Source organism: Trifolium pratense, linkage group LG4 (assembly GCF_020283565.1).
Source record: "Trifolium pratense cultivar HEN17-A07 linkage group LG4, ARS_RC_1.1, whole genome shotgun sequence".
Lineage (NCBI taxonomy): Eukaryota > Viridiplantae > Streptophyta > Magnoliopsida > Fabales > Fabaceae > Trifolium > Trifolium pratense.
Window position 1 is genome coordinate 10,902,271 of NC_060062.1, and position 26,555 is coordinate 10,928,825.

The window sequence follows — 26,555 nt, forward strand, 5'->3', positions numbered from 1 at the left end:
AGGAACTTGGTTGTAATAATTAATCAAGTCTATGAGGATGAGATTTATATATATATATATATATATATATATATATATATATATATATATATATATATATATATATTTTTGGTTACAGATTTTTTTATATATATGAAAGTAAAAACAAAATAAAAATAAAAGCTTCTATGGCTTAAAAATAAAAGTTTCTTTGGCTTACATAACTGCACGTGGCTTCTAGAAAGATAAATATAATTTCTCAACCAACAAAAGAGACCACACATATACCAACAGGTCCCAGTTTAAATCCTACCATGGATTTCTTAGATAAACAATGAAAAATACAAATACCAACTACAAACTTAGGAGTATTATGCATAAAAAAAAACAAGGCTATGTAGCCTAACCTTACAATTTTTTTTTCTTCTTATGAATGGCTCATTTATTTTCAATCAACCTTAATGCTTCTCATAAACTAGTTATATGTTCAAATTTGAGGTATTATGGTATTAAAACAACACCAAAAAATGCATGTTATAGAGTTAGAAGAACTTGGAGGGGTTCAATGTTGCAATGCTGCAGTACAAGTAGTAGTAGTAGTAGTAGTTCAGAACAATTATATTTTGCTAATCAAAAAGTGAAATTGGAGATTGAGAATGATAGTGAAAATATGAAGCAAAAAATTGATTTTTTGGTGTGTGAATATGGATGGAGAATAAGGAGATTGATTATGAATGCTGATGAGATAAAGATGGCAGCTGATGTTCAAGCTGAAGCTTTTCATGTTCCTGTGGCTCTTTTCAATGATCTGTTCTTTCAATTCTTTAAGGTTCTGCTTCTATCTTTTTATTAATGTCTACATTTTTCTTTGCATATGCATTTTTATTTCTTGAAATTTTGTTTAATAGTAATTAGGTTTAGAAAAATGATGAAACTTGTGTGTAAAAATTGTTTGAATTTAACTCTTGATGGGAAATTAAGGGATTATATGATTCATGGCCCAACAAATTTGAAGAGGGGGTTACATTTATCCTATTTATGCATTTGAAAATCTCTACCTTAATGTATTTTGACTTTGATGGAAATTTTTTCTCTAAAATATAGGAAATTTATAAATGATGTTTAAAATTGAAAATTCTCAATCACATTAATTATTTCTTTTAGGTTTAAGCTTAACTACACATTTGGTCCCTTACGTTTATTTTAGGTTTCAATTTGGTCCCTTACGTTTAAAAAGTATCAATTTGGTCCCTTACGTTTATTTTAGGTTTGAAGTTAGTTATTTCCGTCAATTTTGTCACATGTGGCAGCCAAATTGCATATGTGGACTGACACGTGGCACTTGGACACACTGACACGTGTACTGTTCAAACGGTGTTAGTGACAAAATTGACGGAAATGACTAACTTGAAACCTAAAATAAACGTAAGGGACCAAATGTGTAGTTAAACATTTCTTTTATATATTGGTCAATTTAGTCACTAAAAGTCTCAAACTGTTTAATAGTCATAATGACAAATGTGATCATTTTCAACAATGCTACAAAATTAGAAATAAGTTTGAAATTTTGCATACTTCAGGAATTAAATTGTTCATTCATTTCAGGATTATAAACAAATCAATATATTTATAAATCCAAAATAATTACACATGAATGAAAGACAAACGAGCAACAAGCTACGCCGTTAGTCCTTTCTGGATGGCAAAATCAATGCTTCTAAAAACTACTTTCATAGACCTAGGAGAGACAACATTGCTATGCACATGACCTTTTGAACTCTTTTCAAAAGATCAACTGCATCTGGTGCTAGGAAGCCATAAGTATCAAACGCAAATGGATAGAAACATGTTGATTATTAGAACATGTTTTATCATGTTTGATCACTTTGCTTGAAGCAGCTTTGAGGGTCGACTGTAAACTTAAATTGATAATGACTACAATTGATCATAATAATCTTTCTCTCAAATTTTATTATCTTTTCTCAAATTTTAATTCAGTTAGGAAGACCCTTAATTTATTTGGCTTTAGCTGGTTTATTTAATGCTTTATCCTCTTTTGACCTAAATAGGCTGAAGTGCTTTCAGGGCTCCTTTACAAGCTTAAAAACTCACCTCCCAATAGGTACATTTATTGTTACTTCTAAACAACCTTATGTTAGATTATCATTTATCAATATATGAAATTTTGTGAACTAACAATATTAATGAAAAAAAACTCATGATGAACTTGAAGCATGGGATAAGAAGTTGTTAATCTTGTGTAAAATGTTAAAGACTAATATATACTAATATACTATTATTTAGGTATGCTTGTTTAGTGGCTGAGAATGATCAAGAATCATCAAAACAACTTGTTGGTGTCATTGATGTAACTGTAATGAGAGATCAAGATGTGCTTCAACATCTCCCTGATGAAGCACAAGAGTACCTTTACATATCAGGAATAGGTGTCTCCAATGCTTTCAGGTAATTACATGATTTAATTACTTTGAAGTCTATAGATTATTTAAAGAGTTTTAAATAATTCTTTAACTAAAAATATTGAGTTTAAGTTACCTACTAGATAGAAGACTTTCAAAATCATTCCTAAGTTACACTCTAAAAGTTGTTTTTTATGAGCAACATCTTTATAGACAAGTTTTTCTTTTTTTGAATAACTCTTGTTTGGTGGCTTGAGTGGACGAGTTAAGCAGTGAAATGATAAAGAGGTCGATGGTTTGATCGTCACTCCCAACATAATGCTAACAATCACTAACAATAACATTGACCGGTTTCCCGGGAGATCACTCATACTAATACAGATTTGGATTTGACGCAGTAATTGTGTCACGCAGTTACTCATTCACACCGTCTGATCTAAAATCGACATCTGAGATTGGTTATAGTTAATTTTGTCTTGTGTAATCTGAACCTTCTGATCTCAAAATCAATGGCTGAGATTGAAAATAGCGTGTAACTGTGTGAAATGCCTACAACAGGCAATCTGCATCCTACTAATACTACTTTCACACAAGTTTAACTGTAAAGTTCTGGAGAAAAATGTAGCATTAGATGTCCAATTACAATATTTTTTTAGTTTAGAAATCTATTTGAAAATCATTAAATAATTTAAGTATCTCTAGAATAATTAAAAAGTTAAATGATCAAAATAACACATTAATTTTTCATGTAATGTTGTGAAAGTGTATGTTAATGAGACTAATTGATTAATGGCACAGGAGGATGAAAATAGCAACTGCTTTGTTAAAAGCATGTGACAAGATTTCCAATTTATGGGGTTATGAGTTTCTTGCCCTTAGAGCTTATGAAGAAGATATAGGTGCAAGAACATTGTACACAAATGCTGGCTACCAACTTGTTTCTAAAGATCCACCATGGACAAGTAATTGGATTGGAAGGAAATGTCGAGTTCTTATGATCAAAAGAATTAGTTTATTGCCTAAGTAGATTATTAATTCAAAATATTAAGATATATCTAAACAAATTAAGAGAAAAGGAAATTGTATTCTATGTACATAGCATGTTGTAGCATATTTAGTTCATTATTTCTCAATGATTACACACAAAACTAGTTTTCTCCAATACTTTCAGTGTTGTCAACTGTGGATCGCGAAAAATAGTAGATTTTTCAAATTCTACTACGCTTTAACAATATAACCGATATTTGATAAAACTTTGTACAATATTGCACAACTGTGAAATCATATCATGTGCTTATCCAAACATAACTCATTTATTTTGAAATTATCATCGAAGAATAGAACCATTCTATGTCACATACAAACCAGTATAAATACAAACATGACTAAGCAAACTATGCCTATAGCTCCACAATGATTTTTCCAGCAGCATGACCATCAATACTTTTAGCCCAAGCATCTTCAGCTTTACTCAGCGGAAACTTCGAGTCAATAATCGTCTTGAGTTTTCCAACCTTAACTAACTGAGAAAGATGTTCCAAGCCCTCACGCTTGACAGTTACAGAAAACGGAACTGGCCTCTTCTTCGAAAAAGTTAGTTTCTTCAGCGCATAAGTCATGATTGCACCTGGGTTAGGTGCTAAATAAACTACAAATTACAATCCCCTTTTCAGTCAAATTAGGTTCAAAAGTTGACCATGGTATTCCAGACGCGCAATTTACCACTGCATCGTATTTCCTACCAGTTGGACTCTTCAGTGTTGCTCCCTCTGGAGTCTTGTAGTCAAGAACCTCGTCAGCACCTAAGTCCTTAACAAGGTCGATGTTGCGAGCGCCACAAGTGGCTGTCACATAGTTGTTTCCTAGTTTGGCAAGTTGAATAGCGTATACACCTACACCGCCTGAAGCAGCAGTTACCAAAACGTTCTTCGGTTCGCCAGTCCCATCAAGCTTAACTCCTGCAATTTTGGTGAGGGCATCACGAGCTGTGAGACCGGCTATAGGTAAGCCGGCACCTTCAGCAGCTGAAACTTCAGATGGTCTTGCAGCTATTGAGCTCTCGCTAGCCACCGCAAATTCAGCTAGTCCGCCTCCATACTGTCATTCAACATAAAAAGAAATGAATTTGGATAATATATGAATTTGGAAGTGAAAAAAAGTGATAAGTACTTTATGTGTGAGGTTAGCAATAACTTTATCTCCAGCTTTAAAATCCCTGACCTGTGCTCCAACTTCTACTACTTCTCCTGCTACATCAGTGCCTAGATCAAAGATTCATGATCCAAAGGAATGTTAATGATATCACAAAAGTAAGCTGGGAATGAGTCAGTTTTGATAAACAGTTTAATTAAGCACTTATAGCCTTAGATGTTTTAAACATCTTATGTGTTGGGAAAAACCGGCATAGAGAAAATAAAAGAATGCAATCAACAACACAAGAATATAACGTGGAAACTCCAAAACCGGAGAAAAAACCACGGCCGTTGTCAAAACCGACAACCAAAGAATAAACACTATGTGAAAATTGTTACAACACATAGACTTCACTCTCAACCACCCCATGCCCCAATACACCCACACTCTCCAAAGTAAATATTTGAACTACATCTCTCAACCCTCTAATACAAGAGTACAAGAGAAAAACAAAAAGACACAAATATAAACTTAAAGTGTTTACAAGTGTTACTGCTTGGTGTAATTATAAACAAAGAACTTAGGTCCATTATATAGCTTTGATTTCCTCCTTGCTTCACAATTCTAAGCGGTGTGGGACTTTCAATAGCTATTTTTTAACCTCCTTCTTTTTCTTCATTAGCAATGTGGGACTTACATTGCAATCAATCCCAACATTATGGACATGTCATAAACTATTTCTTTTGTATCATACCAAGATCCTGTTTGGATAAACAACTTACTTAAGAGCTTATAGCATACACGCTTATTATATAAGTGTTTATGTGTAAGTTATTTCTATAAAAAGTCAAATTGTTTGCTTATAAGCTACAAACTGTTTTCATAAGTTATCATATAAAGCTTATGAAAGCTCATGGATGTGTCAAGCTGTTTTCATAAGTTCTCTCAAAAAGTCTCACAACAAGTGTTGATATTAGTGGTGGAAAAGTTCAAATAAGCAATCCAAACATATGAGAAGTGTTTGTATCCATAAATAAACTCAAATAAGTTGTTTTTATAAACCAGTCCAAACACAAATTTAAGTAAAAAGAAGATGGACTAGTGATTCATACAAGGTATGTGAGGAAACTCTCGAGGCAAGAAAAAAGGGCGAAGAAAACCGTTTTGAATCTTCCAATCAACTGGGTTTATGCTAGTTGCTTCTAGTTTAAGTAAAACTTCATTGTTCTTTGGAGTTGGAACAGGAACTTCAACATGCTGCATATGTAAATGAAATCATATTAATTTAATTTAAAGAAAGAACAAAAATAAAAAGTCATAATCTTTTGTTGTACTACCTTCAATCCAGAGGCACCTCCACCATATGAATTGTACTGAACAGCTTGCATAAGTTTTGCAGACATATCTAGCTATCTCCAAAATCTTTGGACTCTTGTTTTGTTCACTTTGTCTTTTGTTTAGGTTTTAACTATCCTTTTCTGTTAACAAACTAGTAGTAGTAGCATGTTGTTGAACTTGCAACTTTTTTGTGTGGTTATGTTAAGTTGTTGACTATGCTATTATTCAATATTCATTATGTAAACTATATGTTTATTTATCTTTGACTTGAGCAAAAAATGTGGATTGAATGTGGAAAATATCAGACACTATAGTTTCATGTTCACATGTCACAGTAGCTTACAGGTTTGTGTGTGTAGGTTGCAAAATGTGATCATTCTGTGCAGTGGCGGAGCCAGGATTATTATAGAGTCTGGACAAAATTTCACATGTAAAAAAATATATTATAAAAAACTGAAATTGTTTTGTGTTTGAAGCGGTTTTTAGATTTTTATTTCAAACAAGTCATTTATTTCCAAATCACTCTAAAAAGGTACAAACCAACAAGATAGAATCAAGATATATATATATATATATATATATATATATATATATATATATATATATATATATATATATATATGAATTCAAAATCCTTACAGCATACAATGTATACCAGGTTATTCATTTTCTATATAAAATACACAAATCTTGTGTAGAATATTTGAAACTATGACACAACATCAAGCAAACTGTGCCTATTGTTCCACAACGATCTTTCCAGTAGCATGGCCATCAATGCTCTTAGCCCAAGCATCTTCTGCTTTGCTCAAAGGAAACTTAGAATCAATAATTGACTTCAGTTTTCCCTCCTTCACCAACTGAGTAAGATGTTCCAAGCCCTCTCGCTTGACATTTACGAAAAATGGTACCAACCGCTTCTTTGAAAAAGTAACTTTCTTCAGCGCAAAAGTCAACAATGAACTCGGGCCAGGTGTTAAATCGACTACAACCCCTTTTTCGGTTAAATTAGTATCAAAAGTTGACCATGGAATTCCAGTGGTGCAATTTACCACTACATCATATTTCCTACCGGATGGACTCTTCAGTGCTACTCCCTCTGGAGTCTTGTAGTCGAGAACCTCGTCAGCACCTAAGCTCTTAACAAAGTCGATGTTGCGAGCGCCACAAGTGACTGTCACATGGTTGTTCCCTAGTTTGGCAAGCTGAACAGCAAATACTCCTACACCGCCTGAAGCAGCAGTTACCAAAACGTTCTTGGGCTCGCCAGTTCCATCAAGCTTAACTCCTCCAATTTCAGTGAGCGCGTCACGAGCTGTAAGACCGGCTATAGGTAAACTCACAGCTTCAGCAGCTGAGACTTCGGATGGTCTGGCCGCTGTTAAGCTCTCAGTAGCCACTGCAAACTCAGCTAGTCCACCTCCATACTGTCATTCAACATAACAAGAAGTTGATGTGTGAGGGTGAATTCTACAATATCGGTAAACTGAGGGACTAAGTTGATACACTTGAAATAACATAGATGATAGGAAGAACTGAATAACAGTAACCTAAGTAAGCAAAAGAAAGAGATAAGTACTTGATGTGTGAGTTTAGCAATAACTTTGTCTCCAGCCTTAAAATCCTTGACTTGTGATCCAACATCTACTACTTCTCCTGCTACATCAGTGCCTGAATCAATGTTCCAAGAGCAAATGAATCTTAATTATATCAGAAATTGATGTAAAATGTTTAATGAAGCCCATATAGATATAGGAAGAACTACTATCAATTAAGCTCTTATATATAAGTCATTCTTATGGACAAAAGTGCTTATGTCAAAATTATTTACATATAGGCTATATTTGTTTTGAGAAACTATTCTGGAGAGCTGTTTTAATAAACTGAAAATAGCTTCTAAATAGGGGTATTGGTGGTTCGGTTTTAAAAATTGAATAAAAAATCCGATCAGATTTGTGTGGTGTTTACCAAAGGAGATTCGAAAACATCCAATAATATTCAGTTTGGTGCAGTTTTCGGGTTTTTAGATCGGTTTTCTGTTTTGATATGAATCGGTTTGGATATATATATAGTATGAAACAAACACTCCTGAACAAGTGCTTATGCCATTAAATAAACACAAATAAGTTGTTTATAAGCCAATCTAAATGCAGATTTAAGTAAAAGAAGGTAGATCAGTGAGACATACAAGGTATGTGAGGAAACTTTCGAGGCAAAAATATAGCTCGAAGTTGACCCTTCTGAATCTTCCAATCAACCGGGTTAATACTAGTTGCTTCCAATTTGATTAAAACTTCATTGTTCTTTGGAGTTGGAATAGGAACTTCAACATGCTGATAAAAACCAAAAGATCAAAAAAGAAAGATAATCTTTAGAAAGAGATGAGAAATGAGTGATGATTACCTTCAATCCAGAGGCACCTCCCCCATAGGAATTGTACTGAACAGCTTGCATAAGTTTCTCAGCCATATCAAACTCTTCTGTTAACAAACTAGTACGTTGACCATGCTATTTTACTTAGTACTCATTATATAATGAAAGCTAAGCTAACATGGAGATACATCATGCATGACAGAGGCACTCACATTGTTTAAGAATAATTTATATAACTATTTTAAACACTCTTTGCTTGTACTAGTTAACATACCTTTATTAAAGTTTAGCTCAATTAGTGATATCAATATTGTTAAGCTAAACATTTTTACTAGTATTGTAAAGATGTATATGAATTTCAGTGGTTCATCTACGGATTAAAAAAAAGTCAACACACCTTAACATGCTATAATATGTTGCAATGCAGTAGACAATTATTTTTGAAAACTCAATGTACTTTTCATTACCATGTATATGTTGTAATGTTATATAGATTTATTTTAATTTGTTGTAAATTTATAGCTCATACAAATATTCAATATTAACTATCTAAATTATGTTGCATTTGTTGATTTTTTTTTTATAAAAAATTTAAATTATTAAAACCTTATTTGCTTAGTACATGTCGCAAAATAGATTAAATAATCTATAATTCATTTCTATTTGTTAAAAAAGATCTCACATCGGTTACAAAATGACCTGAATATATGTTTATAAAGTAGAGACAATCCTCACCTTCCAAGTCTGTTTTGTAAGATTGAATTAGACCTAACTCTCAATTCTAAGACTTTCGAAACCGATTGTTCACGCGAGTCACAAGATACATTAAACCTCAAGTTGGGAATACAACCACTATTAAGTAGAATACTAAATCAAGATCATCAACAACTAAACAAATTCTCACAATAAATCAACATGATTGACTTTGACCTCGTGAAATCATACAATAGTACAAACCAACAAGATAGAATCAAGACATATATGAATTTAAAATCCTTACAGCATATGATGTATCCCAGGTTTTTCATTTCTATATAAAACACACACAAACCTTGTGTAGAAAAATTGAAACTGTAAATACAACATCACCAAGCAAACTGTGCCTATTGTTCCACAATGATTTTTCCTGTAGCATGGCCATCAATGCTCTTAGCCCAAGCATCTTCTGCTTTGCTCAAAGGAAACTTGGAATCAATAATTGTCTTCAGTTTCCCATCCTTCACCAATTGAGTCAGATGTTCCAAACCCTCACGCTTGACAGTTACAACAAACGGCACCAACCGCTTTTTTGAAAAAGTAAGTTTCTTCAGTGCAAAAGTCAACAATGAACTTGGGCCAGGTGTTAAATCGACTACAACCCCCTTTTCACTCAAATTAGGTTCAAAAGTTGACCATGGTATTCCAGTGGTGCAATGTACCACGGCATCGTATTTCCTACCGGATGGACTCTTGAGTGCTACTCCCTCTGGAGTTTTGTAGTCGAGAACCTCATCAGCACCTAAGCTCTTAACAAAGTCAATGTTGCGAGCGCCACAAGTGGCTGTCACATGGTTGTTCCCTAGTTTGGCAAGCTGAACAGCAAATGCACCAACACCACCTGAAGCAGCAGTTACCAAAACGTTCTTGGGCTCGCCAGTCCCATCAAGCTTAACTCCTCCAATTTCGGTGAGTGCATCCCTAGCTGTGAGACCGGCTATAGGTAAACCTGCAGCTTCAGCAGCTGAGACTTCAGATGGTCTGACAGCTGTTAAGCTCTCGCTAGCCACCGCAAACTCAGCTAGTCCACCTCCATACTGTCATTCAACATAACATGAAATGGATATTGGATAGTTAGTAACAGTTCTAATTAAGATATTGGCATATGAATAAAACGAATTGGATTGGACCATAAAAGTTAGGTAAATAGGCCTAACGTTGTGGATCAAGTAATGTTTTATGTTACAGTACATATGTACCACAAGTTAGGGAAGAAAAGCATATGAATACCACTGTAACACAGCTATATCATTTCACCCTAGAAATCATGTGTCATTTTCATATATGACAATAGATTTCAGATAACCTTATCAATCGTACACCTCCATTTGAGGTGCAATGAACCATTATTATTGTTATGTAATTAGGATAAGGTGAGGTTTGATGCAGAGAAAGGTTATCTTGTGATCTAGCCGCAAAAACTACATCTCCAACCAATATATAGTGTATACTTGGATTCACTTTTGGAAATGTAAACAATGATTCCTGAAGACTTAAAAATATATTTTGGTATGTTTAACAGTTCTCAATTAGAATTGATTTTAACTTGAAGTTAGGATATGTAGCTTTTGAATCTAAACATTATTTTTACATCTTAATTTTATTGTTCAACTCACTTTGAGATGAAGATATCCAAACATTATTGATTTTACCTTTGACTAAAATCAACTGTACAAGATCAATTCAATCAAAATAATTTTTTTTCTGCCGTAGAACCAAAGACACACTTAAGAGTTGTTGGTTCAAAAGATAATTTTTACCTCCACTCCATGTTCTTGTTTGGTTTACTAATTAGTACAAAATATTAATCTATCTATCTCTTTGTCTTATCTATCCTAAGATAAGTCTTCCCTTAATAAAACATGGCAGAATTTCACACTTATGTTTTCTACCATTTTTTCCCTAGATATAAACGCGATCTTTACTAGTATATATTCTATACAAAAGAAAACCATTCCATTCATGAATTTTTTTTTGAAATTCACACTTGAAAATAATCTAAGTGAAAGAAAAAGGTAAGTACTTGATGGTTGAGTTTCGCAACAACTTTATCTCCGGCTTTAAAATCCTTGACTTGTGGTCCAACCTCTACTACCTCTCCTGCTACATCAGTGCCTGAATCAAAGGAATTTCAATTATATCATAAAAGTATGTAGGGAATGAGTATGATGAATAAATAATTTAATTAACCACTTGTAGGATAAATGTTTATAATCTATAAGTCAATATTCATAGACTTATAGCAACAATGTTTTTTCTTTTTGTTAAGTAGTCTAGTGACTAGAATTCCACGCTTTTTAAGGTGAAAGTGGAGTATCCGGGTTCAAACCCGGCTTTTGCATATAAAATGTGATGCCCCTTCCAATTGACCTATGGTCACGCACAGGGACACAACAATGTTTATTATCTATATGCTTATTATGTATTAGGTATTTTATAACAAAACATAAAATAAAGGGTTATTTGTTTGATTTTTTTTTTAAAAAAAAAAACAAAGAAAGTTAAGTATAGAAGCTTCAAATTTTTTTTTTTTTACAAATAATAATATTATTTTTATGATAATAAACAAACAAAAATTAGCTTCATATTTTTTAAAAAAATTCTAGATTTTTCAAAACAAAATCATATTTTTAATACTTAAACAAACACAGCCAAAGTCAAATTGTGTCCATATAAGCTACAAACATGTTTCATAAGCTATCATGTAGAACTTATTGAAATAAGCTAAAAACAACTTATAGACATGTCATAAGCTATTTTCACAAGTTCTCTAAAAAATCATCACTATTAGAATTTTAGAAATGCTTCAAATCCAAACATGACTAAAGTCATAAACACTACCAAAAGTACTTATGCCAATAAATAAATAAATAAACTCAAATAAGTTATTTAAATTTAAATTAAAACGCTAATTTAAGTTAAAAAGAAGATGAATTAGTGAATCATACAAGGTATATGAGGAAATTTTTTGGGCAAAAAAGCAATACGAAGAACACCAGATTGAATCTTCCAATCAATTGGATTAATACTAGTTGCTTCCAATTTGAGTAAAACTTCATTATTCTTTGGAGTTGGAACAGGAACTTCAACATGCTGAATTAGACACAAAAGTAAAAAAAATTAGAGCAATTAATTCAAAGAAAGAGTAAAGAAAAAAGGATGATGATGATGATGATGATGATGATGATGATGATGATCTGACCTTCAATCCAGAGACACCTCCGCCATAGGAAGTGTACTGGACAGCTTGCATAAGTTTGGCAGCCATATCTATCAATCCTACCACGACACCTAATTCTTTGGAGTCTTTGTTTGTTGAAAAATGTTAAATAGTGCGCGGTGCACTAGCTAAGCATAAAAAAAAGAAATTTTATCTTAAAATCCGTGCATTCAATGTATTGAAAATATAAAAAATTGTTTTTATCAACATTAATTTTATGTTTTATTTCTAGTTTTAGTATGCTTAACAAGTACACCGGGTACACAGTTTAACATGAATCATTGATTTATTCACACGTGTTTAGTTTAGATATAGCAATATGGGTAGGGTCCCGCTAAATTCATGAATCTAGTTCAATATAAGTACCAGATACACATCCATCATTATCTCTATGTTTTTAACACCATATTTCTATATTAAGATATGTTAAAAGATCCGAAAATGGAAAATTTATATTGAAAAAAGAAGTAATATATTAACATTTAAAAAATTAAATATACGATATTTCTATATTAAGGGCTAAATTGATGCATCTAGCTCCTTAATATGTGTATGTTAGCATTTTTTTTTAAAACGGATATCCTATGTACACAATTGCAGAGACTAATCTTTCGAGTCTTGTGGGACCCAAATGAATGACAAACTCTTCCCAAGAGTTTTAACACTGCTGCATGTTCAAGCCAAGAATCGAACTCAGAATCTTGGTTAAGTTAGAAGAGACTTACGTCATCTCATCTAAGTGTTCTTGGGTGATCTCATCTAAGTGTTCTTGGGTGTGTATGTTGGCATTTTCTTTATGTTTATTTGTCTCATAAACATAAATTAGTTAATAAGGATATTGCTATATTTCTGAGTCGAAATTTGAATCTCTTTATAAGGGTGCAAAGTTGTAAAAGTTAGACTTACAAAGAATTATATTGAGTGAATTGTAACAGAAGAAATAATTTTAAAAAAAATGGAGAAGATAAAAATGGAATATGGAATAGCGCCACCTAAAACTCACATAAATGGGGAGGTCTCGAATTTAAACCCGGGTGATTGCATCCAACTTTAATAATATTGGCATTGGCAGTTGAGGTAAGTTTTACGAACGAGAAGACAACCACTTTATATCACTAGGATACCGAATAATTTATCAACCAAATATTTCTCAATATATGAAATCATGTCATGTACTTATCCAAAACATAAGCCATTTACCCTCTCTATATATCAAATAAATCATTTATTCCCAGATCACTCATAAAAAAATAGAACCATTTTATATCACATACAAACCAGAAAGAATCAAGACATGCCAATTTAATATCATTGCAGCATATGATGTGTCCCAAATTATTCATTTCTATATACACACAAAAGTTGTGTATAAAAGTAGAAAACTGTGCCTATGGCTCCACAATGATTTTTCCAGTAGCATGGCCATCAATGCTCTTAGCCCAAGCATCTTCAGCTTTACTCAGAGGAAACTTAGAGTCAATAACTGTCTTCAGTTTCCCATCCTTCACCAACTGAGCAAGATGTTCCAAGCCTTCGCGCTTGACAGTTACAACAAACGGCACCATCCGCTTCTTCGAAAATGTAACTTTAGTCAGCGCAAAAGTCCAAATTGAACTTAGGACAGGTGTTAAATCCACTACAATCCCTTTTTCAGACAAATTAGGCTCAAAAGTTGACCATGGTATTCCAATGGTGCAATGTATCACTGCATCATATTTTTTACCGGATGGACTCTTCAATGATGCTCCCTCCGGAGTCTTGTAGTCAAGAACCTCGTCAGCACCTAAGCCCTTAACAAATTCGAGGTTCCGAGCGCCACAAGTGGCTGTCACATGGTTGTTCCCTAGTTTGGCAAGTTGAACAGCATATAAACCTACACCACCTGAAGCAGCAGTTACCAAAACGTTCTTTGGCTCGCCAGTCCCATCAAGCTTAATTCCTCCAATTTCGATGAGCGCATCACGAGCTGTGAGACCGGCTATAGGTAAACCAGCAGCTTCAGCAGCGGAGACTTCAGATGGTCTGGCAGCTGTTAAGCTCTCAGCAGCTACTGCAAACTCAGCTAGCCCACCTCCATACTGTCATTCAACATAACATGAAATATGATTAAAACTCTAACCCCAGCTATATAATTTCACACTATAAATCATGTGGCATCTACATATATATTACACGTAAATTTCAGATAAACAAATCAATAATACATCGAAATTAAAGAGAAGCTTATCCGTTTATCCACCGTTTAAGCTCAAAATCTGAACTTTCATAACCATGAGGGGCAAAAAACAAATATTATTATGCATTTAAGAGAAGGTGAGGTTTGAGGCAGAAGGTTGTTATCTTGATTCTTGTGGCCAATCATGTTGTCTAGCAGCACAAACTACATCTCCAAAAAAGGGGGTAAGGCTAATCAAACTATACCTTTCTAGTGATCCTTCCTTCGTATAGTACTTCTTTTTTCATCTATCCTTATAATTTGGCCAACCACTTTGTGTTAGTTCCAAAGAGAATTTTTACCTCCAATCCATGTTCTTGATTGGTTTACCAATTAGCAAAAAGTAGTAATCTATCTATCTATCAATCAATGTATCTATCTCTGAGTAGATATCCAACTTGGTCGCTCAAATTAGACACTCATACCAACTCAGTCCCTCATTTTATATATATAGTACAATCAATTATTATCAAAATATTGGTCAAGTTAGTCCGTCGTTAATTTCAGTCTGTTAAGTGGTGATGTGTCAAGTTAAGTGACATATTGACAGATAAGTTTTGGTACATGTAGGCAAAAGTCGAGGACCAAATTGATACGAGCTACCATTTCAAATTAAAAAACTCACATGTGTATTTCTGGTTGTCTTCTTCTCTAAAACCTTAAGAAATTCACTTATCTCCATCATTTGAAAAAAAGGAACCCTGGTGTAGTAGAGATGGATGGTGGCTTGAAAATTGTATGCAATTACATTGCATATTTAGGAATGCAGGTAAGTAACATCCGTGTATTTCAACTCTGAAAGTATATACAGAAGGTTTTGAAGCTTGCGCATAAGGTTTTTAAATTTGAAATGCATGTGATATAGGCTTTAAAATCTGTTTATGTGTTTAGATTTGTTGGTGAGGGACTCAAAGATTTGTTGGAGAAACACGAGTGTGCTTAAGCTTTAAAACCGAAAAGAAGCTTGTAATACCAATGGAATTGTCCTTCCAAAGAACTCTGCTCCATGCCATATTTATTTTAAATGGAAATCTTTTGGCTAACTGCAAATTGTTCCAAGATGATTGCATTCGTATTTGGTTCCCGGATGTGCATAATGGACCCGTGGAAGCATCATGTTCTTTTTCTTCTGTTTTTTCCTAGATTCCATTTCTGTTAGCATTGCACATTTTGAGGAGATTACTCTACTTAACTATATTCATACCATGGATTACTCCACTTAACCAAGCTATAGATTTAGTGATTTAGTTTCCTTAATTACTTACCGGTTTCAGAGAAGAAAAGAGGAAGAAAACAACCAGAAATAGATATTGTAGATTTTCAATTTAAAACCTAGCTTCTTATCGATTTAGTCCCTGACCTTTGCCTATGTGCACTAAGAATGTGTGCTAGAGTGTTACTTAACATGGCACATCGCTTAACAGATTGAAACTAACAGAAGGACTAACTTGATCAGTATTTTGATAAGGGACTATTCTGCAATATCGGTAAAATGACGGACTAAGTTGATACGATTGCCCAAATTGAGGGACCAAATTGGGTATTTACTTATTTATCTATGCATCTATCATAAGAAAAGTCTTCTCTAATGACATATGGAGAAATGTCACTTCTGTTTACTACCATTTTTTCCCCGGATCCGTGCATAAGCACATAAAAGAGTATGTGTTATTAAACTAGTATACACTATGCTTATCAAAAACAAAACAAAAGAAACTAGTATAGACTATAAAACTAGAATAAAAAACCATTCCATTCATGAAATTTTGTTGCAATTCACACTTGAAATAACATATAGAAGATAGGAAGAACTGAAAAACAGTAACCTAAGGGAGTGAAACAAAGAGATAAGTACTTGATGTGTAAGTTTAGCAATAACTTTGTCTCCGACTGTAAAATCCTTGACCTCTGGCCCAACCTCTACTACCTCTCCTGATACATCCGTGCCTGAATCAATGTCGCGAGAGCAAATGAGTCGGTTTGGATAAACAGTTAATTAAGCATTAATATATAAATTATACGTTGTTTTCATAGATTAGGCGTGTCCTGGTGTCAGACACTAACACAACACCGACACATATAATTACATTGAATTATGTCATTCTCTCGAATAATCGGTGTCATGTCCATTATCTGTACATGTCCGTGCTTCAAACAATCAAATTGAATGAAAAGAAAGATGGATTAGTAAGTCATACAAGGTATGTGTGGAAACTTTCGAGGCAACAAAATAGGACGAAGAAGACCCTTCTGAATCTTCCAATCAACCGGGTTAATACTAGTTGCTTCCAATTTGATTAAAACTTCATCAGTCTTTGGTGTTGGAATAGGAACTTCAACATGCTGATTAAAACCAATAATAATGATGCAATTATAAATGGAATATGTATATATATAATTAGGTTGATTTAATTGATCAAGAAATAAAGAAGAAAATGGAAAGCGTATAATAGTATTTAGAAAGAGATGATGAGAAATGGATGATGATTACAACGTACCTTCAATCCAGATGCATCTCCGCCATAGGAACTGTATTCAACAGCTTGCATGAGTTTGTCAGCCATATGATATCTGTCAATCTCGTATTATACCCAATTCTCCCTATTCCATATGTACGTGTGCATGAGACAAGGCACTACACCATAGGTTCTTTTTTTTTTTTTTTTTTTACAAAGGCACTACACTAGTTAGTTTTTTTTTTCAAGTTGTCTTGTGGCTAGAAAATCCATCTTAAATATGAATAAGTGAAGTGTCTCGGGTTCGAATTCGGGCTCCTGCACAAGTGAGTTAATCTCACGAGGACACTACACAAGTCAGTTACAAATCATTTCTTTTATTTATGAGAAAATTATAGGGCGAGGGCGAGGGTCGGGCTAACTATTTTATGAAATTACAAACCATTAAAAATTTAACACACAAAATAAAGGATTAGGGTTTAAATTTTAGATATGGTGTTCTCAACAATTTTTACATTTTCTGTCAATTGCGCTATGGGTTAAGCTATGATTTACGGATGAATGACTCAACGAAGATAACTTACATAGGTATTTATATTTACCAATTAATTTTATAACCCAATTAACTAATTGATTAAAAAATATATATTATCCGATTATTTCTTTTAATGAAGAATCTAATAATTATTAACTAATTCATGTTGGAATATTTTATGATATTCCAATAATATTATATAATTATATTAACTATTTATCAATTCTTGATTGATTAAGTTATCAAATAAAGTTAAGAGGCTAAATTAGATTTCTATTTAGAAATTAATTAATTAATTAATTGGATATGAACTCAATATATGAGTGAATGTTAGGATGACCCATTTCGAAATAATGAGAACATGATGACCTATTCGCAAGTGTACGAATTCGCCACGTAGTAATAAAAAGAGTTGTCGATCCACAGGGATTGTGCGACTAAACAAGTATAATAGTGTCTATAAGGCATTAAACTCAGATTTGCATTAAATGAATACTATTACAAGAGTATTTTCATACACATACAGCAGATTACAAGCAATCAATCTACATTCTAAGCTATCCTTGATCCTACCTCTACAAGAAGCTTAGCTCCTCATATTGCTTCGTTCGGCTCCTAGCTTCAACGTCATGGCTTGAAAATCCATTCAGCTGAGGTGCTTGAAGCTATCCAGTGAGTTTCAGGATCCAAAAGGTGTAAACGCGTGATCACATCTGAGGTCTCTGGTCTTCAACTTTGGCTCTTTTGCGCCGCACGTGATGGCTCCACGCCCCCGGCGTAGTTCATCTTCTTCATCACGCCGCGCGCAGTCACCTCCCACGCCGCGCGTAGTACAAATGATGAAAAACCCCTCTCTAGTCCATGAATTACGCCGCGCGTGGTCAGGTCCCCACGCCGCGCGTAATTGAAGATAAAAATGGCCCCTCTGGTGCAGACTGCTACGCTGCGCGTGGCACATCACGCCCCCAGCGTAGTATAACTCTGTATTTTCCTGCACATTTTCCTGCTTTCTTACAGAACAAGTAATCCTGCTTCCGAGTAGATTTCTCTTGAATTTATTGCTTAAAACCTACTAAAATGCATCTAATGTTACTCAAATAGGCATGGATTAGAGAGTGTGACGATACGTCATCAGAACACTAATTGCTCATCACACTATATATAGGATATAGTCTCAAATATACCGGATGCACTGCATATCGCCTCTTCTCCCCATTTGAAGAGCGCTTAGAGCATAAGGAGTTTTGGTTGAGGAAGAACCACAAGCCAACGGGTGTTTGTCATCTGGTTATCTTTTTTTGTGTTTCAGGAGTATTTATCTCATGGATTCGTCATCCAGATATTTCTTTCTGTTTTATATACATGCTGATATGTTTATTTGCTTCCGCACTAAAGTAAGATTATGAATTTAGTCTTTATTATTGAGCATTTTTAATGATTAGATTAATTCCAACAATTCAAACCTCTATCATATAGTCTATAACTCTTAATTCAACTAGAAGTGACAATATTATTACCTTAAAATCCTCATCTAAAATTTATCAGTTGCATGAGTTTTAGTTAGTATTTGTGACTTTGTCCATAAACTAAAAAAAGTTTACAAAATTTATAAAATTATACTTTGTTTTTCTTCATTAATATCATCATATCATTTTGAGTCGTTTTTTATGATCTAGCCTATTTATGATAAAATAATAATAATAATAATAATATCATAAAAAATATCAAAAAATAAGATAAGATAAAAACTCCGAAAAAAGAAAATTGGGAAAAACAGTTAATTTTTAAAATAGTGATCGAAACTTATTATTTTGAAAATAGGGTCAAAAAGATGCATCTAACAATCCAAATTTAATCTAAATAAAAAATGACACACCTATTTTTCCCGTTCGTTTTAAAATAAGTGTCACTTTAGCAAAAAAAAAAAAAATTAAATGAAAATGTCATTTAGATTTTTCAACATAAAATTATTTTTTTCCTTCAAATTTTTCCCTTTAATGATTAATATATACACTACTCCATCTGCTATAAAATATATAAATAAAAATTTATCCACAAAAGAAAATGTTTTTTGTCAAAAAAAATCATTACAATTTTTTAATCTGTGTGAAAAAGTATTTTAAACTACAATTATATTTTTTTTGGTTTATAACCCTCTGATTTTCAGGGAAAGAGGCTCTAGTAGTTCAGAGTTCGATCGCGAGGTAAGTAAAGTCCGACAAAAAAATTATTCCACACAGGAATCGAATCCGAGTTATCCTGAAATCTGTTTTTTTTTTTTTTGTAAAATTCATTAACCATTTGAAACAAAGGAAATTGAAAATGAATTATATATAGGGACAAAATTTTCCTTTAAAATGGTGCTTATAGTTAGGGACAGAGGGAATATTAATTAATAATTGCTGTAATTAATAATTTATTGTTATTATTATCATGTAAAAAGTGGAGGAGCAGAGGTGATAGCCAGCAGAAGAAAGAAGCAAAAAGTAAAGACTAAAGACTCCATCCATAGAACAAAACCAAATAATAGCAAAAAAATCAATAAACAAAAAATCAATAAAGAAAAATGTTTGGAATGGCAGGAACAGCCACAGCCACAACATGCGCAGGTACATCAGCCGCAAGATGGCAACAACCACTCCTTCCACCACCATTCCGCCGCCGTCAATCTGTAATAGTTTCTTTCAAAAACAACAACAACAAACCAAACGATATGGATAGGGTTTTAAAAGAAGCGTGGCAAAATGCTAACGATAATTTTGAGCGTTTTCTTTTCGAAGCTAAAAAAACCGCTCAACGCATCGACCGTCAATATTCCGTTTCAAAGCGTTTATCTTCTGCTGCTTCTGCTGCTGCTGATAGAGCTCGTGAAATTGATCGTGATTTTCAAATTGGAATTAAATATCGTAATTTTACTTCCGATTTTGCCCTTAACTGGCCTAAGGTTAGTTACTTAGTTAGTTATTTCTTACTTTTTAATTTCTATTTCATTTTGTGTTTTTTTTTTTTTATAACAATGGCAAAATCATGTTGTTTTTGCAGTATAGGGTGCAGATTAGTAAATTTTTGGATAGTCCTGTTGGAAAAAGCTTCACGGTTAGTATTGATTCTTTCTTGTTCTTCATTTTTACCTTTTTGGATTTTGTGTTTGATGATGAAATATGTAATGCGCTGTAAGGTAGAATTGTGTGAAATGAAATTAGGATTACTATTAGTATTATATACTTTGGATTTTGAAAGGATAGAATGGTGGAAAAAGATTTGTTTTTAGGTTTTATATGCTAGGAGTGGAGCTTGTCAATGATAGGTTGGAGTCATGGCTCTCGAAAATGTATATATGAGTCGGGATTCATTGACACTGATCTAAATTGTCTAGACAAAATACACAGTTAATTTAACTAACAATTATGGGTCTATGGATTAAACAAAATAGATGGTTGAGATTAGTTTGACGCCGGTGTCAATGAATCTTGACTCTCTCTTTTGATGTTGATATTTTCTAATATGTCAATTGGGGTAGTTGCTTTTGTAACTTTTGTGGTATCGATTCCTACATGATTGTTTTTTCCCCCGCATTTTTGCCACGAAAAATTTGATTAAGAAAACGACAAATGTGTTTTCATGGCATCATACACAGTTCGCCTTGGATACAAGAATATTCTTACCCCTTTGTGCTGTTATATATTTGTTTAGGCGCCGCATTGTATATGTACGTACTTGAATTCGGTTCCCTAAAAAATATATACTGCGCTGTAATTTGAAAAATATTATCCCACTAAGTGGGTTCGGCTACTAAAATGTAACTTGCTCTCGTTGAGAGTCGAACTCAAGACCTCCCGCTTACTAAACGGGTGCTCTAACCAACTGAGCTACGAGAGCTGCTTAATAATATTTATAGTTTGTATATACTTAACTGTTGTTCGCAAAAAAATGGAGCCAATCTTTGTCACTGTGGTTGGGCATCGTGATATTGCAAATAATTGTGGTCAAGTCAAATACGACTGATGCAGCCGCAATTGCAAAGAATAAGGAATCTTGACGCCGTGGCTGCAGACCTTTTTCGGAACCTAACTTGTTTTATCCCATTTTGCCCAAATTGAAAGGCTGGAAAACAACAGAGTATTGAATAGAATGGATGGAATTCATGTTCCATTTTATTTCAATCTGTTGTAATTTGTAAATAATGAAACCTGTTATGATTCCACTTAATTTCGCCCCCTTACATTAAATACTTCAAAAATGGAAAATATCAATGTAGCACATACCTGATATACTAAAATGCATTCTGATATGTCACAATATATATCCAGGAAGAAACCAATAATTTAATTTTTTTTAATTTGCCCATAAATGCCATTTACATCTTTGATACATCTTACCAATGAAAGACACCATTGTCACCCGGATGCTGCATAATACTGATAGCGGCATCTTTTTACTTCTTTTTTTCCCCCATTTTAACCTTGTTTCCTTACTTCACAATCTCCCAAAAAAACGTGTTCCTTCAATGCTGCACAGTGCATTGAAACAAGCCCCACTTTACTAGTCAGGGATTGTAATTGCACGTACTGTTAGGTCGATTTTTGCTCTGATTTCAGCTTCTTTATTCTATGTTGCACCTGCTTCGTTCTAGTTCACACATTTTCTGTGTTCCCGTGTCATTTTCTTGCTGAAGCTTCTGTCTTGCTCTATTTTTTGGTCCATCTGCAGAGTTGTTATGGTTGCGGAGTTGCAAAGTTTTGAGCTGCAGATTTGGACAGCTGTTTTTCATTGGTTGCTTTGTTTCCACTGTTGTTCTCGACTCATTGTAACTGACTGCTGTATTTTGTGCATCTGTTTTGTTCTGATTTGCTCATTTTCTGAGTTCGCATGTTCTTAATTTTCTGCCCCAAGTTCATTTCTTGCTTTACTTTTACATGTATCTCTTTTTAACTATTGTGCATTTATGTTATATATGTTTATATTTATAAATTTCTGTTAACATATCGAGGTGGTGTCATATCTTGATTTTTTTAAAATGTATCTTTGTAGCCATGTCGTTTGTGCCCATAACATATTATGTATCAGGACTTCTCAGATAGCATGTATATTTGCTAATTACGGTTGATTGTCTTATAATAGTTGCTCCAAGATGTGATAACTTTCTCTTACTTTATGTTAAAAAGATTAAGGAAAAAACTAACCATACATGTCAGGCGCTTTAGTTCTAAGGTAAATGTATAAACCGCACAAGTATGACACTTTTTTTTCTTCTGCTCTTCTAATCTTATTTAAGTTATATCCATTTATTAATTGGTCCACATATAAACTCTATTAATTTCAAGAACACTAGAAATGACATCCTTTGTAAAAGCCAATTCCTACTCCAACTATTTGGCCCTAAAGAAGACAAAAGCATACATAACAAATGTTTATAACTTAGACTTTTGATTTTATTTATCATGCCTTATGAGTTTTGTTCATATCAAGCTTACATATATTATAGGGTATTATTTGATCATTGGTATATAATATTTCTTCTGGTCTTCCTATTTTTCGCACTACACAATTTCAATCCATTGTTTCCATTTAATTTTCTTTTTTCAGACAATTTTCTTCATCTGGTTTGCATTCTCTGGTTGGCTTTTCCGGTTCCTGATAATTGCAACATGGGTGCTTCCATTTGCTGGACCTCTTCTAATTGGGACATTGGCCAACAACTTAGTTATTAAGGTATCATTGCTATTATATTTTTAATGTATAAATATATGTGCAATGCATGTATATATTGTCTGAATGAAAATTGTACTCAAATGCCAGAGGACGGTTTTAATCAATTCCTATGAGCATGAATTTTTGCTTTTTCTTTGAACTTCTAGAAGAGAATTCTCTGAAGAAAGGAAGAAATGGAAATAATAAAGGTAGATTTAAAATTTTCTTTATAAAAGCACAGGCGTAATAATATGAAATATTAAGAAAAATGAACTTGCTTGCCAAATATAATTTTTTTTTTTTAAAATCCTCCTCTTATTTAACTTGGTGGATCCATAAAAGAGAGCTGCAAACAACCAACGAGTCCTGAAAATACAAGCTTTTTGATCTAACCAAGAATAACATTTTCCTTGAAACAATTATATCAAGTTTTCATTAGTTTTATTCAAAACTGAGCTACTTTATTTATTAAATTGATGTTGTGTCAATTTGGTCATGCCGATTGTGTGAAGGTTATATAAGTTGGATTTGAAGCTTAGTTAACTCAAATCCATGCTAATTGGCACATACTTAAGTACATCAAATTATAACATTATGCATGTCATTTATGGTAGTTAAGTACTTAAGTTTGTAGTTAATTTAGTTGTGTTCTAGTTCGTGATCATTTGAATTTTAATGTTTTATCCACTGTTTTGAAATTGGCTAAAAATTTATGCTACTTCTGTAATTTGTGCAGGGCGCTTGTCCAAATTGCAAGACGCAGTTTCAAGGTTACAAGAATCAAGTAGTTCGATGTACAAGCTGTGGCAACATTGTGTGGCAACCTAAAGATAAAGGGGATTTCTTCACAAGAGGTGGTAGAAATAAGTCAGCATCTAAGTCAGATCCTAACATCATTGATGTCGATTTTGAGGAGAAATGATGACATTATCAAATCGGATGAATAGACAATGCTCATTCATTTACTGACTCCGATTTTTTCCGTAATTGATGTTTGTTCTTACAATTGTGCTGTATGGAGCACATATAGTTCGGTTGTAGTTGTAAATCTTTATAATATGATGATAGCATAGATGGGAAAGAACACATCAGGACACAGAAGAAATAAAAGTATCTGTTCAAAATGCATACAGTTTTTGGAGCCATATAGGCAGGATTCATAAGTTTTGCATCTGGATTGTATTTAGGCCATGTTTGGATAAACAACTTATTTGTAGCTTATAGCACAAGCACTTAGCATGATAAGCGCTTATGTATAAGTTTCTACAAGCTATTTCTATAGGAAAAGATGAAATTCAATTTAATTATTTTTGTATGTTATAAGTTGATTTCAATTTTCACAAGCTATCTTGGAGAACTTATAAAAATTAGTAGAAAAAAGCTTATGAAAAATGTCATAAGCTTATTTTATAATTTTTCTCAAATAGTCTCCCAAGAATAATGTGAATTGTTTAATTGAGCACAGGTTGAAAATTGTGGACACTGAACATGTTGCTGATACATTTAGAAATAGAGAAATTTCTAGTGGAGCAGGTGCTATACGAGAACAATTAGTTGATCTGGATTTAAGAGTTATTATGGATTTTTCGTTGGTAGAATGGAAAGAATTAGGAGAAGAGGGATCCACTGACAATGAAAATGAATGGGAAGATCGAAAAGTTCGAAGAAAGAATTTTTTTGTTCGACTTATGGAATTAGCTAGTAACAACAATACATTGAAAATCGTATATATTGAAAACTTACCATGTATAGTTAATTGACTTAAACTGTCTAAGAAAAGTTAATTAACTTAAAAATGTACTAATCCTATTCATCTAAACAATAGTTATATATAACCATATGTTAAGTATAATAATACCAAAATCCATAGAAAAAAAAAAATATAATAATAATAATAATAATATATCCTTTTTGTAAAAGAAAAAAAATAGTAATATATATATATATATATATATATATATATGCCCAAGAAGCTAGCAGCAATCTAGCTAAGCAATGCCTATAAAGGTTATTTAACTATATAATTTTGATATCATAATACTTTAAACAAGAAAAATATAAATATCAATAACACACAAACCATGATAACAATCCCTCATTAGGGAGGGCTTTTAGCTTTAGGAGGATGTTTACCATTTTCAATATCCCTAGGGAATTTGAAATTTTTGCTCAAACATATCTCAAAGTACTTATCACAATTGGCAGGATCAGCAAAAAGACACAGGTTATACCATTGTGAACAATCTGGAATATTACTCTCAACACTATAATTATTCAGAATTGCTACAACAAAGAGAACAAGAACAAGTGAAGCAATGGTTTTTGCCATAGTGTGTGTATGGAAATAAAATGACTCTAAGTATAGAATTATTGATTACCTTAAATGACTAAAAAAGAAATATAATTGTTTATTAAAATACATATTGAGTGATATACATCTTTGTGGTAAAATATTACTAGTATTTGTATTTGACCTAATATTTCAATTAAAATGTATAAAAGTCAGTACCAATCAATGTCTAAATATGAAATAAATATATTTCAATTGATTTTTCATGATGGCTTTTGGCTCCTTCATAAGCAACCACCTAATTGCCTCATTATAAAAAAGAAAAATTTCTTGACCAAAAAAAAAGGAAAAATTTATGTGCCAGTTTATTAATGTGAAAATGAAGAGGTAACTTAGATGTGATTTCCTCTTTTCCTTCCTTTAACTAACTGATGGGTCATCTCACTATTTGACATCAGAGTAGTTGTTTAGGATTGAGATTGTAGATTGATATTTGTGGTATTAATTGTATGAGTATCAAAATGTACATATTTTAAAACATCTAAGTTTGTAAATAATTTATAGGAAACAAATAATGTTAAGTTGGTATTTGACTAATTACATACCATTTTTTATTGTAAAAAAACAGAAGTTACATACCATTTTTTTTATCAAATGATGTTTTTATGTAACAATATGTTTTTCCTTTTATTTCTTGCAACAGTTGATTGAGATTTGTGCTGAGATGAGGTTTGTGTTTGCTTGACCACAAAGCAAAGTTGTTTAGATGAGGTTTGTAGTGAAAATTCATGAAATTGTTGATAATATTAGATGTTCGTAAATGTGGCACCATAGTTCGCAATTCGCTTCGGTACGTGGTACGGGTTCGGGTATGCGGTATGCCACTCTCAAAGAATTTCGTACGTGGGGGGTATACATAATCAGTACGCTATTTAGGTTCGTGGTACGCTTAAATTTAGTAACCGGTACGCTATGCAAAAAATATAATTAAAACAAATAAAATAGATGATAAAAAATATTAATATCTTAAGTAAAAAAATAAATTTTACAAAATAAAATACACTAGTGTTTATCTTCGACGCCGTACCTAGTTTTTTTTTTTTGTTTTTTTGCAATGGGTACGCGCATGGTACACCAATCCAAAAAAAA

At 32.9% G+C, this 26,555-nt stretch overlaps 5 protein-coding genes, 1 non-coding gene and 1 pseudogene across 6 annotated transcripts; 2 read left to right on the forward strand and 5 right to left on the reverse strand.

Moving 5' to 3' along the window:
• The first annotated feature begins 293 nt into the window (after positions 1-293).
• Positions 294-3,561, forward strand: LOC123919706. Its single transcript, XM_045971694.1, has 4 exons — positions 294-808; positions 2,049-2,101; positions 2,284-2,445; positions 3,198-3,561. The coding sequence occupies exons 1-4, from the start codon at positions 413-415 to the stop codon at positions 3,424-3,426; spliced, it is 840 nt and encodes a 279-aa protein (XP_045827650.1). The 5' UTR covers positions 294-412; the 3' UTR covers positions 3,427-3,561.
• A 135-nt stretch (positions 3,562-3,696) lies between these two features.
• On the reverse strand, positions 3,697-6,070 carry LOC123919703 (annotated as a pseudogene).
• A 410-nt stretch (positions 6,071-6,480) lies between these two features.
• Positions 6,481-8,454, reverse strand: LOC123919705 (chloroplast envelope quinone oxidoreductase homolog). Its single transcript, XM_045971693.1, has 4 exons — positions 8,274-8,454; positions 8,059-8,203; positions 7,450-7,541; positions 6,481-7,297 (listed from the first exon to the last, which is right to left on the reverse strand). Exons 1-4 carry the CDS (start codon positions 8,337-8,339, stop codon positions 6,608-6,610), a joined length of 993 nt encoding a protein of 330 aa, XP_045827649.1. The 5' UTR covers positions 8,340-8,454; the 3' UTR covers positions 6,481-6,607.
• A 686-nt stretch (positions 8,455-9,140) lies between these two features.
• LOC123919704 (chloroplast envelope quinone oxidoreductase homolog) lies at positions 9,141-12,345 on the reverse strand. Its single transcript, XM_045971692.1, has 4 exons — positions 12,202-12,345; positions 11,948-12,092; positions 11,023-11,114; positions 9,141-10,036 (listed from the first exon to the last, which is right to left on the reverse strand). The coding sequence occupies exons 1-4, from the start codon at positions 12,265-12,267 to the stop codon at positions 9,347-9,349; spliced, it is 993 nt and encodes a 330-aa protein (XP_045827648.1). The 5' UTR covers positions 12,268-12,345; the 3' UTR covers positions 9,141-9,346.
• A 956-nt stretch (positions 12,346-13,301) lies between these two features.
• LOC123919707 (chloroplast envelope quinone oxidoreductase homolog) lies at positions 13,302-17,005 on the reverse strand. The gene is made up of 4 exons (XM_045971695.1): positions 16,933-17,005; positions 16,633-16,777; positions 16,290-16,381; positions 13,302-14,297 (listed from the first exon to the last, which is right to left on the reverse strand). Exons 1-4 carry the CDS (start codon positions 16,996-16,998, stop codon positions 13,608-13,610), a joined length of 993 nt encoding a protein of 330 aa, XP_045827651.1. The 5' UTR covers positions 16,999-17,005; the 3' UTR covers positions 13,302-13,607.
• Positions 17,006-19,829: 2,824 nt separating this feature from the next.
• Positions 19,830-24,432, forward strand: LOC123919708. Its single transcript, XM_045971696.1, has 4 exons — positions 19,830-20,369; positions 20,468-20,521; positions 23,012-23,137; positions 23,853-24,432. The coding sequence occupies exons 1-4, from the start codon at positions 19,992-19,994 to the stop codon at positions 24,036-24,038; spliced, it is 744 nt and encodes a 247-aa protein (XP_045827652.1). The 5' UTR covers positions 19,830-19,991; the 3' UTR covers positions 24,039-24,432.
• TRNAT-AGU lies at positions 21,231-21,304 on the reverse strand. Its single transcript has one exon. It is a non-coding gene; the product is annotated as a tRNA-Thr (tRNA).
• Positions 24,433-26,555: the final 2,123 nt, after the last annotated feature.

Excerpts from the sequence above, each read along its gene's own strand:
- LOC123919706 (XM_045971694.1), top strand. The coding sequence starts at position 413 with ATGGCTCATTTATTTTCAATCAACCTTAATGCTTCTCATAAACTAGTT. Across the intron at positions 2,102-2,283 it reads AAAAACTCACCTCCCAATAG|GTATGCTTGTTTAGTGGCTG; the intron begins GTACATTTATTG and ends ACTATTATTTAG. Across the intron at positions 2,446-3,197 it reads GGTGTCTCCAATGCTTTCAG|GAGGATGAAAATAGCAACTG; the intron begins GTAATTACATGA and ends TTAATGGCACAG.
- LOC123919705 (XM_045971693.1), bottom strand. The coding sequence starts at position 8,339 with ATGGCTGAGAAACTTATGCAAGCTGTTCAGTACAATTCCTATGGGGGA. Across the intron at positions 8,204-8,273 it reads GAGGTGCCTCTGGATTGAAG|CATGTTGAAGTTCCTATTCC; the intron begins GTAATCATCACT and ends GGTTTTTATCAG. Across the intron at positions 7,542-8,058 it reads AAAGTTTCCTCACATACCTT|GCACTGATGTAGCAGGAGAA; the intron begins GTATGTCTCACT and ends ACATTGATTCAG.
- LOC123919704 (XM_045971692.1), bottom strand. The coding sequence starts at position 12,267 with ATGGCTGCCAAACTTATGCAAGCTGTCCAGTACACTTCCTATGGCGGA. Across the intron at positions 11,115-11,947 it reads AAAATTTCCTCATATACCTT|GCACTGATGTAGCAGGAGAG; the intron begins GTATGATTCACT and ends CCTTTGATTCAG. Across the intron at positions 10,037-11,022 it reads TTGCGAAACTCAACCATCAA|TATGGAGGTGGACTAGCTGA; the intron begins GTACTTACCTTT and ends GTTGAATGACAG.
- LOC123919707 (XM_045971695.1), bottom strand. The coding sequence starts at position 16,998 with ATGGCTGACAAACTCATGCAAGCTGTTGAATACAGTTCCTATGGCGGA. Across the intron at positions 16,778-16,932 it reads GAGATGCATCTGGATTGAAG|CATGTTGAAGTTCCTATTCC; the intron begins GTACGTTGTAAT and ends GGTTTTAATCAG. Across the intron at positions 14,298-16,289 it reads TTGCTAAACTTACACATCAA|TATGGAGGTGGGCTAGCTGA; the intron begins GTACTTATCTCT and ends GTTGAATGACAG.
- LOC123919708 (XM_045971696.1), top strand. The coding sequence starts at position 19,992 with ATGTTTGGAATGGCAGGAACAGCCACAGCCACAACATGCGCAGGTACA. Across the intron at positions 20,522-23,011 it reads CTGTTGGAAAAAGCTTCACG|ACAATTTTCTTCATCTGGTT; the intron begins GTTAGTATTGAT and ends TTCTTTTTTCAG. Across the intron at positions 23,138-23,852 it reads CCAACAACTTAGTTATTAAG|GGCGCTTGTCCAAATTGCAA; the intron begins GTATCATTGCTA and ends TAATTTGTGCAG.